Raw genomic sequence first — 13,815 nt, forward strand, 5'->3', positions numbered from 1 at the left:
GCGTGTGATGTTGTGGTGTTTGGATTTGACAGTAACCAGGAACTACAAGAGCAACGTGAACCACGTGATACTTTTCCAAGCCCGCTATTGGATGATAAGTACAAATACGTCATGCATGGGGGACCCTAAACATAGCTGTCTGCTCTCTTTACCGGAGAAAATGCAAGTTGACAGAGTTAGCGATCACAAAATATGGCAAGAAAGAACGGGTGGCAACAAATTTATTTTCATTTGTTGAGACATGTCTCAGTTGTTAATAAAGGACTGGGTTTTCCCTCGGTAGGGATCGTTTAAGTGCACGAAATCTCCGCTGGGCCCGCCGCCTATAAGCAGCAATAGGCAATGAGGCAGAATAGCGATAAGACAAGTCAGTGGCATATTCATTGCACATAGGTGCACATGTTATGTGCATACGTTAGACATGTTCGGACATTTTAATTCGACGTATTTGACATACAGTGCAAATAGCATGTACCTTATTAAACATACAATTAAACATTAGGCATTGTGCATACGTTAGACGTGTTCAGACATTTTAAATTCGACGTAATTGACATACAGGTGCAAATAGCATGTACCTTGTTAGACATACAATTAAACATTAGGCATACATAATGGTAGCAGCTGCAGTACGGTACGGTACGACTACTACACTATTTGTGTATGTTAAGGAGTCTCGTGGCCTGCGGGAAGAAACTGTTCCTCAAGCGATTTGTGCGTGCTTTTGGAACCCTGTATCTCCTCCCTGAGGGTAGCAGGGAGAACAGGCTGTTGTGGGGATGGTTTGTGTCTTTGATGATCTTCAGGGACCTCCTGAGGCACCGCTGGTTATACAGTTCGTGCAGTTCTGGCAACTCGTCTCCTGTTACGTGCTGGGCCACGCGCCTCACCCTCCGTAGCGCCCTGGTGCAGCAGCCGCAAATTAGCGCATTTTTTTATTAAATTATGATATCGGCAAACAGCCAATGAAAATGCCGATACAGATAATCGGCAAAATGATGAATATCGGCCATAATAATCGGCCAAACCGATAATCGGTCGACCCCTAATTCGTAGTACAGGCCCCTGGTCGGTACCAGGTTAGCTTTGCAGCGTGAGTTGCCATGGTGATTGAACTAGGTTAGAAGTTAACTTGCTTTGTAGTACGGCTAAACCAGGTTTAAACCCAAACTTATCAGGATCAACCTAAATCTTGCTTTGTAGTACAGGCCTCTAATGTCAAAACCGTCCTGTAGAGACATCACAACACACAACAGACCTAATGTCAACACCGTCCTGTAGACATCACAACACACAACAGACCTAATGTCAACACCATCCTGTAGAGACATCACATCACACAACAGACCTAATGTCAACACCATCCTGTAGACATCACATCACACAACAGACCTAATGTCAACACCGTCCTGTAGACATCACAACACACAACAGACCTAATGTCAACACCATCCTGTAGACATCACAACACACAACAGACCTAATGTCAACACCGTCCTGTAGACATCACAACACACAACAGACCTAATGTCAACACCATCCTGTAGACATCACAACACACAACAGACCTAATGTCAACACCATCCTGTAGAGACATCACATCACACAACAGACCTAATGTCAACACCATCCTGTAGACATCACAACACACAACAGACCTAATGTCAACACCATCATGTAGAGACATCACATCACACAACAGACCTAATGTCAACACCATCCTGTAGACATCACAACACACAACAGACCTAATGTCAACACCATCCTGTAGAGACATCACATCACACAACAGACCTAATGTCAACACCATCCTGTAGACATCACAACACACAACAGACCTAATGTCAACACCATCCTGTAGAGACATCACATCACACAACAGACCTAATGTCAACACCATCCTGTAGAGACATCACATCACACAACAGACCTAATGTCAACACCATCCTGTAGACATCACATCACACAACAGACCTAATGTCAACACCATCCTGTAGACATCACAACACACAACAGACCTAATGTCAACACCATCCTGTAGAGACATCACATCACACAACAGACCTAATGTCAACACCATCCTGTAGAGACATCACATCACACAACAGACCTAATGTCAACACCATCCTGTAGACATCACATCACACAACAGACCTAATGTCAACACCATCCTGTAGACATCACAACACACAACAGACCTAATGTCAACACCATCCTGTAGAGACATCACATCACACAACAGACCTAATGTCAACACCATCCTGTAGACATCACAACACACAACAGACCTAATGTCAACACCATCCTGTAGAGACATCACATCACACAACAGACCTAATGTCAACACCATCCTGTAGACATCACAACACACAACAGACCTAATGTCAACACCGTCCTGTAGACATCACAACACACAACAGACCTAATGTCAACACCATCCTGTAGAGACATCACATCACACAACAGACCTAATGTCAACACCGTCACAGGATATTGTCCAGAGCGAGCGAGTGGCTAGTTGGTGGCTAGTTAGTACATGGCTGGATTATTTGGAAGAGAAAACACCAAATTGATGAGTAAACAAGCAAAAAGGTGAATGGTATTTTCCTCCCACTCTGCCTGTCTTGAATGGTGACCCCCCCCCCAACACACACACACACACTCTCTCTGCTCGGTCAATCCACGGTGTGAAAACAACTGACACAAAAACCTGCCTGTTGTATGAAAGGACAACTACAGCGAATGCCCGGACCTGATTCAACGGACATAGTCCAGACTAGAGCTCGTCTAAAAGTGGCTAATGACAGAATTTTCATTATTGGGTGAATGTATCCTTTAAGTACAATTTTGGGGTACTGTAGGAGCTGCACGATATGCAAAAAGAAAAAAACATGTTGCGATTATACTGAGATATTGCGATTGCAATATGATTTTATTGGGAAATGGTAATTTTTGTATTTCATTTTCACTGTGGAAAAAATACCTAAAAGCTGTGATGTGATTTTTACTAGGGTCTGTACTAAACAAGCATGTTCCCTTACGTCTGGAGAATATGATTTGTAGGCCGGGGCATTTCTGTAGCACCACAATACTTCATTTAATGCTATGTTCTGACACATTTAACCTTCATCAAATCATTGCAGGCTCCTGTGATTTGGATATTGCACTTGGCCATATTGTGATTTTGATTGTGAATCGATTAATTTAAATTAATTTAAAACATTTGCTTATCTTTATAGATTATTAGACTACGCAAAAGTATCGCTTCAGGTTGACAACTATGTAAATAAATCAGTAGGCAATTACAATTACAATAATGTATGTAAAACATAACCTGACTGAATGGGGACAGTTTGCATTAATGAAGGCTATGTTTATTGATACTCTAAGTACATGTTGCTGTCAATACTTGTATTTAAGTAAGATTTTGAATGCAGGATTTTTTGTTCTAATGAAGTATGTTTACATTATTATATTCTCAGTAGCTACTTCTTCCACCACTGGTTGAAAGCTGAATTGATAACAAGTTAATTGATGAAAGGTGTGGCAGCTGATGTAATTGACAAATTGACAGCCTTTGGACCAATCACTGCTCTGATTTCTTACAAACTGTTTCCAAACACGCCAAGGATGAAACAAGTCCAGTGTTGCCTGTCAATATACAATATAAAGTATTCCCAAATCCAGCCAGAGTTAGAGTTATACAAACGCTGCTCTTCCAGAAGCTTCCCCTTTACAAAAGGTAGAGGCCATGCATCACCTGACTCTCTGTGTGTGTGTGTGTGTGTGTGTGTGTGTGTGTGTGTGTGTGTGTGTGTGTGTGTGTGTGTGTGTGTGTGTGTTGCAGTCGGATGCTGCTGTGTTTTCGCACTCACCGTGTTTTTCTTGTGCACCATTTTATCCAGCTTTTTGGCGATGCGCTCCACTTCCTGGTTTTTTGCCATTTTGCAGGTTTGCTCCTTCAGCTCTCCTTCTCCGCTCTAACCTCCATTTATCAAGCAGAGAATGTTCTCTCTGTCTCTCTCTGTTTGTGTGTGTCTGTCTGTCTGACTGACTGTCTCTCTCTCCTCCTCTCCTCTCGTGTGTCCCAGCCCAGCTGCTCCCTCTCGCTCTCGTTTGCTGCTGGCAGCGGGAGTCTGGGAGTTGTAGTTTTTTGGTCTTTTCCAAAAAATGCCTACCAACTTTGGGATGGCTTTTCCAAAATCCAAATGTTGTAAGGTGAGTGTGGGAGTGAGTGTCTTATCAGATAGATAGATAGATAGATAGATAGATAGATAGATAGATAGATAGATAGATAGATAGATAGATAGATAGATAGATAGATATGTTGCGTTTTCAGGTTGATTTTCTTCATCAGTCATGTTGAGGAAGGATCACACTTCAATATCTTTATGTTCTTTTATTTATGTTCGTCACAGCATCACCGGCAAGACATCAGCAGCTATGGAAAGAATTACCCGCGCTTACTCATCTGACTTCCGTATAACGTAAAAAGGAAGCAGTGCTGACTTTACGACAGTTACACAGGAAGTCACGTCACACATGACGTATAACTTACAGCTTACAATACAAGCGCATTAACAGACTGGGTATAAAACATAAACAATATTACAGATGAGAACACATAACTCAACAAGATAGATAGATAGATAGATAGATAGATAGATAGATAGATAGATAGATAGATAGATAGATAGATAGATATAGGTAGATGGAAAGTAACTAATTACATTTACTAGTTACTGTATTGAGTAGCTTTTTTGTGTAGCCTATAGCCTACTTGTACTTTTTTGAGTAGTTTTTTAAGTAAGTAATTTTACTTGATAAGAAAGTTTTTTTTAAGTAATGTACTTTGTTAAATTTTAAATAGCCTCAGAGTACCGAGTAAAATACATCCAAAGTTTCCCCAAGTTTTCTGTGAACTGTGCACCAAAAACTGTCCAATCTATTCACCTTATTTTTGAATGCCCCGCTGTAAAATAATTATGCGTGCCACGTCCGGTTTAGAACGTGACTGATTGTTGCAGCTTGCACATTTCCTCGTTAAAACTCTGACTTATGTATTGAGTATTGAGGGAATGTCATAATTTTATCTATCACATCCGCTATTTCCGTTGCTCTCAAGGATCAAGGATCAAGGATACTTTATTGTCATTCATCATGCCAAACATAATGAGCGAAATGTAGTACTCAGGTCTCAGTACTAAGTAACCTAAAAACTATAGCATAAAATAGAACTATTAGGGATTAAGAATAAATACCTAAAACCAAAACAGCTCTATTAAGTTACATTAAAATAAATAAAATCTAAACTACAACCAGCTAAAACAACAATGGACAGCAATAAAAACATACTAAAAACAACTAAAAACAACAACAACAACAACAACAACAACAACTAAAAGACTATAGAGGGAACTAAAAGACAGCAGCAATGGGGTAGCAGCATGATACATCTCTTAAAAAGTGCATAGCAGCATCACAGTAGCAGCATGATAAATATTTCAAAAGTGCATTCTTTTAGAGTTCATCTGTTTAAAGTGCAGTAATCACAGGCAGAGTCGAACAGTTCAACAGTCTGACAGCATCCAGGAGAAAGCTGTTCCTCAGCCTGGTGGTTTTTGCCCGGATGCTGCGCAGCCTCCTGGCCAAGGGGAGAGGGACAAACAGTTCATGTGCAGGGTGGGTGGAGTCTCGCATGATGCAGACGGCTCTGTCTCTGCATCTGCTGCTATAGATGTTGGACAGGGGTGGTAAACTGCAGCCGATGATCCTCTGAGAGGAGTTGACCACCCACTGCAGCGCCTGCTTCTCTGCCACCATGCAGCTGCTATACCACACGGTGATGCATGGTGTCAGTGTGCTCTCCACCACACACCTGTAGAAGGAGCTGAGGATGTTGGAGTTCAGCCCCGCCCTTTTCAGCTTCCTTAAGAAGTACAGCCGCTGGTGAGCTTTTTTGTTGATGCTTGTGGTGTTGTCCTGCCAGGTGAGTGTGCTGGAGAGGTGCACCCGAGGTATTTGTAGGTGTGAACCATCTCCACAGCTGTACCATTGATGTAGGGGGTGTTGCCCTTCTTCCTGAAGTCCACAATCATTTCCCTGGTCTTGTTGATGTTCAGGATGAGGTTGTTCTCTTTACACCACAGCCCCAGCTCGTTCAAGATTCAAGATTCAAGATTTTTATTGTCACTCCATGGTACAAGTATCACGTGTGAAATTCTTGTGCTGTGGACTCCGTTTACATAGTACAAATAGGCAACAAGCAATGAGCAATAGGCAATAAGAAATAGGCATCAATAAGCAATACTAAGCAGCAATAGGCAATAAGGCAGAATAGCGATAAGACAAGTCAGTGGCTTATTCATTGCACATAGGTGCACATGTCATGTGCATACGTTAGTGTCATGTGCATACGTTAGCATACGTTCACCTCCTGTCTGTATGCTGACTCGTCTCTCTTGGTGGTGAGGCCCACTACTGCTGTGTCGTCTGCGAACTTCACTATGAGGTTGCTGTCATAGTGAGCTCTCCAGTCATGGGTGAGTAGTGGGAAGAGTAATGTGCTGAGGACGCAGCCCTGGGGGGAACCGGTGTTAAGGGTAATGGGTGAGGAGGAGATGTTATTTATCCTAACAGACTGGGGTCTGTTGGTCAGGAAGTCCAAGATCCAGTTGCAGAGTGATGGGGGTAGTCCGAGTGCTGCCAATTTATTGACCAGTGTCTGTGGGATGATTGTGTTGAAAGCGGAACTGAAGTCCAGGAAGAGCAACCTCACGTATGCGTCCCTGTTCTCCAGATGCGTGAGGGACTGGTGGAGCACAGCTGTGGAGCGTCAACTGTGGAGCGGTTCTGCCTGTAGGCATACATCTTTGAACAACTCTCGATATTTATTGACGAGATTTTTGCCAAGCCGGATGCGCTATGGGGGTTTAGGGTTAAAATCGCTAAACCGGAAGCCAAATTGTGGGAGATTGTTGCTCACTTCGCGGAGATCTACGGGCAGTTGTGTCTGTGTCAGCGAGGACTGAGAGTGCTGGCTGTGTGACCGGTCAGACTAGCTAATATCACTGTCAACCCCTACTGTACTGGCAGTGAGAAGGGGGACTGCCCCCTAGTCCGATACCTCACGAGTCCGATACCTCACGAGTCCGACACCTCATGGTTTTGGGTTAGGGTCTGGGGGAGGTTAGGTTTAGGCGTGGGGGTGGGGGTGGGAGAGGTTAGGTTTTGGGTTAGGGTCTGGGGGAGGTTAGGTTTAGGCGTGGGGGTGGGAGAGGTTAGGTTTTGGGTTAGGGTCTGGGGGAAGTTAACCTCTTTTTTCGGACTCGTGAGGTGTCGGACTCGTGAGGTATCGGACTCGTGCCATGGCACCATGAGAAGACACTGTCGACGTGCTTTTGTAACTAACGTTAAATGCCGACCGGGTACAGCCATCGGCTTCTCGCAGCAGAAACTATGAGCATGTAACCATCAACATAAATAAGATGGACTGAGCGTGGCTATCTCCGCCCAGCAGGGTCGAGTGAAGCCGAAATCCTGCCTGATCAGTGAACCAGATTCTTCTGCGCAGTAGCTCCGTTGAGTTAGAACCTCTGTGAGGTCCCCGCCCCTCTGAACTTTCTTATGTAGAGCTGCTGTTTCTAGATTTGCGCACAGTGTATTGTGTATTTATATACAGTCTAGCTCTGTAAATATGGCACTTTAAGTTGTAATATATTTTTGTCTCGCCAAAAGTAACCAGGAAGATTCCCACTATGAGATCAGTTTATCAAAATGACGCCTGTACGAAAATCGTATTTTCGTTGTCGGAGATTGAGCTGTATCAGCCAGACAAGTCAGACCTCCGGGCTGCTCTCAGCCTCTCACTGAGCTATAAGGGGGACATTATTGGATGAACTGATGTTTGCAGCTCTGTGTTGATTAGCCTAATGTTTCCGTGGCATTTTGATTAACTTTATGATTTAATTAGTTTTGGATCAAATGTTGGTTTAACAAATCTAACCATGGGGCTACGTTGTTGTAGCTACTGGTACAGTGTGGGTAGGGCAGCCAAACCTAACGTTAGCCCAGTGCGTGAGCCAGGCTGCCTGGTCTCTTCTCTGACTCTGTATATCCCACTGAGCTATATCTTATTTATGCCAATGGTATATCGTTACTAAGAGAGGAGCTTGTGAAGAACGAACATCCCCACAGTCAAAGCATTTCCCTGAGATATCCATATAAAAACGTGTATTGCTTTAATACCAAAAATAAAACCTCCAGTATCTGTTTGTCTAAGCTAACGCTAACCCGTTAGCGATTAGCTAATGGCTGGTGGTTGTGTAGGCCCCATCTTAGTCTCTCCCCAGACTCAAATATTACGTTGAATCGCTGTGCTCCCCATACTACATAAATTAGTCTGTACCACTTCACAGCCACTGCTGGGGTTTGGTGGGCGTGTCTAGGGGGTGAAATTTAATGAGTGACAGGTTGTAGCACCAATGAGAGAGTGGTTTGAAAAATGGGCTGCACCTCCCATGTTGTCTGATCGCAAAGTCGTTACTGATTGGGCAGGACTGTATCCATCCCTGGCATATGACTGGCCAAGTGAACGGTTCCCTCCCATTACCAGCCGGCTGGGGGGAAGCGTCCCAGACCCAGAGAGAGCTCTGCAGCATGCAGTAATGTAGTGTATCAGCGTAAGAACTCTCATGGGTCTGGCGTCGAGACTAGCCCCATCTTATACCCGGGAGTTAATGTTATAAAACACATTTCCTGTCAGTTGGACAACCTGGTAAGTTCTGAAAATATGTCTATTATTGTGTTATTCCAGCTATCGTTATCGGTTGTTAAGTTATAGTAATATTAATCCGACAAATAATGCAAAAACAGGCGGCTAACTCAAGCGGCTAATGCTAGCCTGCATCCAGTAAAACCATTGTGTATTAAAATAACCGATAACGTAGCTGGAGTAACTAATAAAACACATATTTACTGAACTTACTTCAGTCCCCAACCTACATTACTTCCTCGCGCACCTTTCTCAAAACAATGTTATTTTTGTTGCGGTCCATCGATATGTCTGGTAATACAGATCAAGCAGTAGGCTACTGTGTCCTGTCTATGTAAAACTAACGCTAGCTCTATAATATGGAAGAGCCTGTCCAGCCAATCTCGACTCTTCTCGTCCCTGGCACCTCAATGGTGGAACGAGCTTCCACCTTCGGTCAGGACAGCTGAATCACTGCCGATCTTTCGGAAAAGACTAAAGACACACCTTTTCAGGCTCCATCTGGGCCCTTCTTGATCTAACTTCGTTCTCTCTCTTTCTAAAAAAAAAAAAAAAAAAAAAACTAACCCAAACTTGTACCACTAACCTAAACTTGTACCACTGTTCCTTCAGAAGTTGTAGTTATCATAGACTGTGCTCCATAGTAGATTGCTCTATTGCTGACAAAAATGTGTTATTGTAAGTCGCTTTGGATAAAGGCATCTGCCAAATGACGTAATGTAATGTAATGATGTAATGTCCATTTCCCCATCCACTAACATGGGGAGGCGGGCCTTGTGACCTATACTGGCACCTGCCGCCAGAGCGGCGATCTAACATGCAACGGCTTCACTAAAGGGGACCAGGCCTACACCCCTGCATGTAACTGATGTTGGCCGCAGTGTAGCTGCTGAATGTTGCCAAACTTCATTCATAGTTTACAGTTTACAATGCAACCGGCCGGCCAGCTATCGCTGAACCGGAAGAACAAATACAATTGCATCTGACACGGAAGAGAAAAAGTGGGCGAGGCATCATAAGGTGAATTAAATGTACTCTCGATAATGATAACTGCCAGTTTTGCCAACTTGTTTCCATGGAAAGTAACTATTGGCTGCTCAAAAAGTCAAAAGAAGACACCAGATGACTTCATCGCATAGGAGGGGGAAACGCTGTGACCATCAGACCTCTCTGGATGATAAGCAAGTAGAGCAAATCGGTGTTATGCTGAGTTTTGCACCCTCGCCACCAAATGCATCCCCACCTCACGGGAGCTATGTGTGGTGGCCTGCAGAAACCCTTCACATTATTCCACCTTCGGTCAGGACTGCTGAATCACTGCCGATCTTTCGGAAAAGACTAAAGACTCACCTTTTCAGGCTCCATCTGGGCCCTTCTTGATCTAACTTCTTTCTCTCTCTTTCTATAAAAAAAAAAAAAAAATCCTAAACTAAACTCGTACCACTGTTCCTTCAGGATTTGTAGTTGTCATAGACTGTGCTCCATAGTCGATTGCTCTATTGTTGACAAAAAGTGTGTTATTGTAAGTCGCTTTGGATAAAAGTGTCTGCCAAATGACATAATGTAATGTAATGTATTGGCAATGAGCAACAAAAGGTTGAAAATTAGTTTTGCAGGTATTTTGAGATTTTGGAGTGATTTGGTTACTTTCATCTCCGTAGTACATCATGGTGAAAAATTAATTTTATAAGACAAAGGGGAAAGTATTTATCTTTTATGGTTTTGGTGGAATGCCACTGTAGAAAATACAATGTTGTGGAATGTTTAAAGCCATTTTTCTCACATTTTACTTTTAGACACATAACATTAAAATACTCAAACCCTTAGATCTGAGAGAGCTATCACAGTCATTCAAAAAGTTATGTATACATATATATATATTAGGGGTGTCACGATACCCTCAGTTCACGATACGATACAATACATGATATTAGGTTCACGATAACGATACGATATTTATATTTTTTTTTTACAAAACTTGATTAATGAAAATATATGACTGGAAAAATAGTCTTTTATTTGAAATACACAAAATGCAAAACAAATGTTGGAAATTGTTATTGTTATAATAACTAGAAAACAACATGGAAGATAAGGCTTATCTTGCAATATAATTTTACAGATTAGGGGAGATATCAAGGCTGCCAGTGCAGGCAGAGGCAGACACACGTGCGCCCTGCTGTCATCCACTGAAACATGCGGTCCGCACGGGGATAACCGCACGGGGAAATGTGAATAAGTGTTGTGCAAACTTTGCCAGCCAGGGGAATGGATTCTATAAATAGTGCATTTCATCTTGTCGGTTATTTAATGAGCGTCGGTTTAGTCCCCATTTCAAGCAAAGCAATGAAAAAGATGGAGAGAGAATGTAGATCAATGCCAGCCCGTCAGTGCAGCATGTTTTTCAGAGGTTCTTTTTCTCACGATATCGTCATTTCGTGGGACGAAATCTCGTGACATCCCTAATATATATATATATGGCCTGGTAAATGGCCTGCATTTATATAGCGCTTTTATCCAAAGCGCTTTACAATCAGTAGATAGTCTACATTCACCCATTCATACACCGATGGCGGCAGGCTGCCACGCAGGGTGCCTACACACCATCGGGAGCAAGGAGGGTTAGGTGTCTTGGGACACAACGACAGCAGCTGGGAGGGAGCGGGGATGGAACCGCCAACCCTTGCGTCATTGGCCGACCCGCTCTACCTCCTGAGCTAAAGCCGCCCATATATATATATATATATATATATATATATATATATATATATATATATATATATATATATATATATATATATATATATATATATATATATATATATATATATATATATATATATATATATATATATATATATATATATATAGTAACGGCACAGGCGAGGCTGGTTTTAAACCCGAGGTCTCCAACATACAAGCCCAGCATGTTAACCATCCGAACTAAGGGACATTCCCTTTGGGCAAGGACCAACCTACTCGCTTTATCCACCCAGACCCCGGGTCGCTACTATATATATTTACTTTTTGAATCGACTGCACGCTCGATTCCTAGGCTCGCATAGAGAATAGAATAGAATAGAATAGAATAGCCTTTATTGTCATTGCACAGTTCCCCATACAACGAAATTAAGAGTGCTTCAGCTGCATTAAAATCAGACATAAATAATGAAAAAACATTTAAGAAAACAAGGCCAGGTCGAAACCTGGCATAGGGCCGGTGTGCTCAGTAAAGTGCAGAACTCTGCCAAGCTGTATTGAGTCATTTGTGTAGTGTGCCTGTGCTGTAGTGTAGCCTATGTGGGTTAATAATCCTGGGTTTAAGCTTCATTAACATGAAGTGCCAGATTTATGGTTAATCTAGTAATATATATTATTTTCACACATAAATGTAGGCTATTGAAATGTAGGCTTATTGGTCCCTATCGTTGCATCGGCGCTGTTTCTAGGCCGAGCGGCTGGCGCAGCTCAAATCAGTGGGCGTGGACCAGCGCACTTGATATCGTCGTGCTGGCGCTAGACGCAGCCTCAACCATTACAACCACGCCTTTTAAGCGTAAAATTATGCACCATCATGCTCATTGGATAACTGCAATAAACGAATCGCACGCTTGCCTTTTTAGCTCCAATTCCAGTGATCCCGCAAAACCAGACGAAAGCCAAACGCTCTGCCCCCCCCCCCCTCCCTTCATCCAGTCTGTCTGTCTGCATTATAGGCTATTATTCCATATTATTATGCTTCTCAAACCAATCTAACTGCAGTTTCAATACTGCAAGCATGTAAATACGCTACACTATAGCAAGATCAAAGTGAAAATAATGTACTAAACGCATCAGCTAGAAAAATATAGCCTATTAGATTGGTGAAAGTTTGTCCAGAAAGATATCGTTTTCTCTCCCCTGCTGCAGGTAGAATGATGCACATACATATACCCTACATTATGTAAAGTCATTGCATAAATGTGTTTTTATTGTAAAACTAAATGTCAAGTAGGGCCAAGTTATTGGAGCGGACATCACAGTATAGCACATCACAGAAGCGCGTTCCGCTGTCACTTATCTAAATCACGTTAAACCCACAAGGGGTATATATAGGCTCAAGAGGACATATATGTTTCACATAGGGTGGTGTTTCATTTCGATGTTTTATTTGGTCCAATATTGAAATGTTCTACAATTTCAGGTTGTCTTACCATTACACATTATTTTAGATCTACCTTTTATATCTATTTCGGCTCATTTGGTTGCTATTTAGTAGCGAAATGGAGGACCCAATTGCATGCTGGGAGTGGACATTCACAGGCAGTAAACTTACAACTGCTATTTCCTATGGGAAGCTGGGTGCTGCTATGTGTTGTGTCTGTTTGAGCGAGGGAGTCAGAGAGAGAGAGAGAAGGGTGACTCAGAGGCAGAAGAGCACTGGCGCACTGAATAGGCCTGGTTTCAGAGAGAGACAGAGAAGGGTGACAGGGGAGAGGCACAAGTGCACTGGCGCACTGAATAGGCCTGGTTTTCAAAGGCGCAAAGCGCTAAATTTACGGCAGGTGCGAAGATAGCAGTACGCCGGTATTTAAGGCCGACACGCCCACTTTGGCCCATTCTGGGACTGCGCCACGCCCATTCGGCCTAAAGCGCATTTGGCAGCGTAAAGCCATATTGATATCGTCCCAAAACAGGCGCAAGGCACGTTTTTTTGCGTTTAAGGCCCGTTTTAGCGCCGAAGGCTTGTGGGAGAATAGGGCCCATTATGTGGTGTATTCCCAGCCTCCCCCCCCCCCCATACGTGTAGGCTAGGTGTTTTCTTTTACAATGAATTCGTATATCATTAATAATTGGGATTATTGTAAATATTAGGATAGGTGAGATCAGATGACTGCTTACCATGTAAAAGCTTTAATAACACTGGAATTGAGGGCCATAGACTATGGCCCAAAATTCAAATATAGCACTATGGCCCATAGTGTTATTAAATATTGTACATGGTATGCAGTCATCTGATGTCCCCTCCCCTAAACGTTACATGTCATGACTTGCTCCTTCCT

General features: G+C 42.8%; 1 protein-coding gene across 1 annotated transcript in view; it reads right to left on the reverse strand.

The window, feature by feature from the left end:
• Positions 1-4,027, reverse strand: part of tcea2 (transcription elongation factor A (SII), 2) — a gene marked incomplete at its 3' end in the record, with an annotated part of 41,977 nt that extends 37,950 nt beyond the window's left edge. Inside the window, exon 1 of the mRNA XM_083657045.1 lies at positions 3,876-4,027. Within this exon, the coding sequence (XP_083513171.1) occupies positions 3,876-3,944 (69 nt within the window). The 5' untranslated portion in view covers positions 3,945-4,027. The remainder of the gene's footprint in view (positions 1-3,875) is intronic.
• Between the last annotated feature and the right edge of the window lie 9,788 nt (positions 4,028-13,815).

The sequence above is a fragment of the Poromitra crassiceps genome (genome assembly GCF_964638095.1).
Source record: "Poromitra crassiceps genome assembly, chromosome: 20".
Lineage (NCBI taxonomy): Eukaryota > Metazoa > Chordata > Actinopteri > Beryciformes > Melamphaidae > Poromitra > Poromitra crassiceps.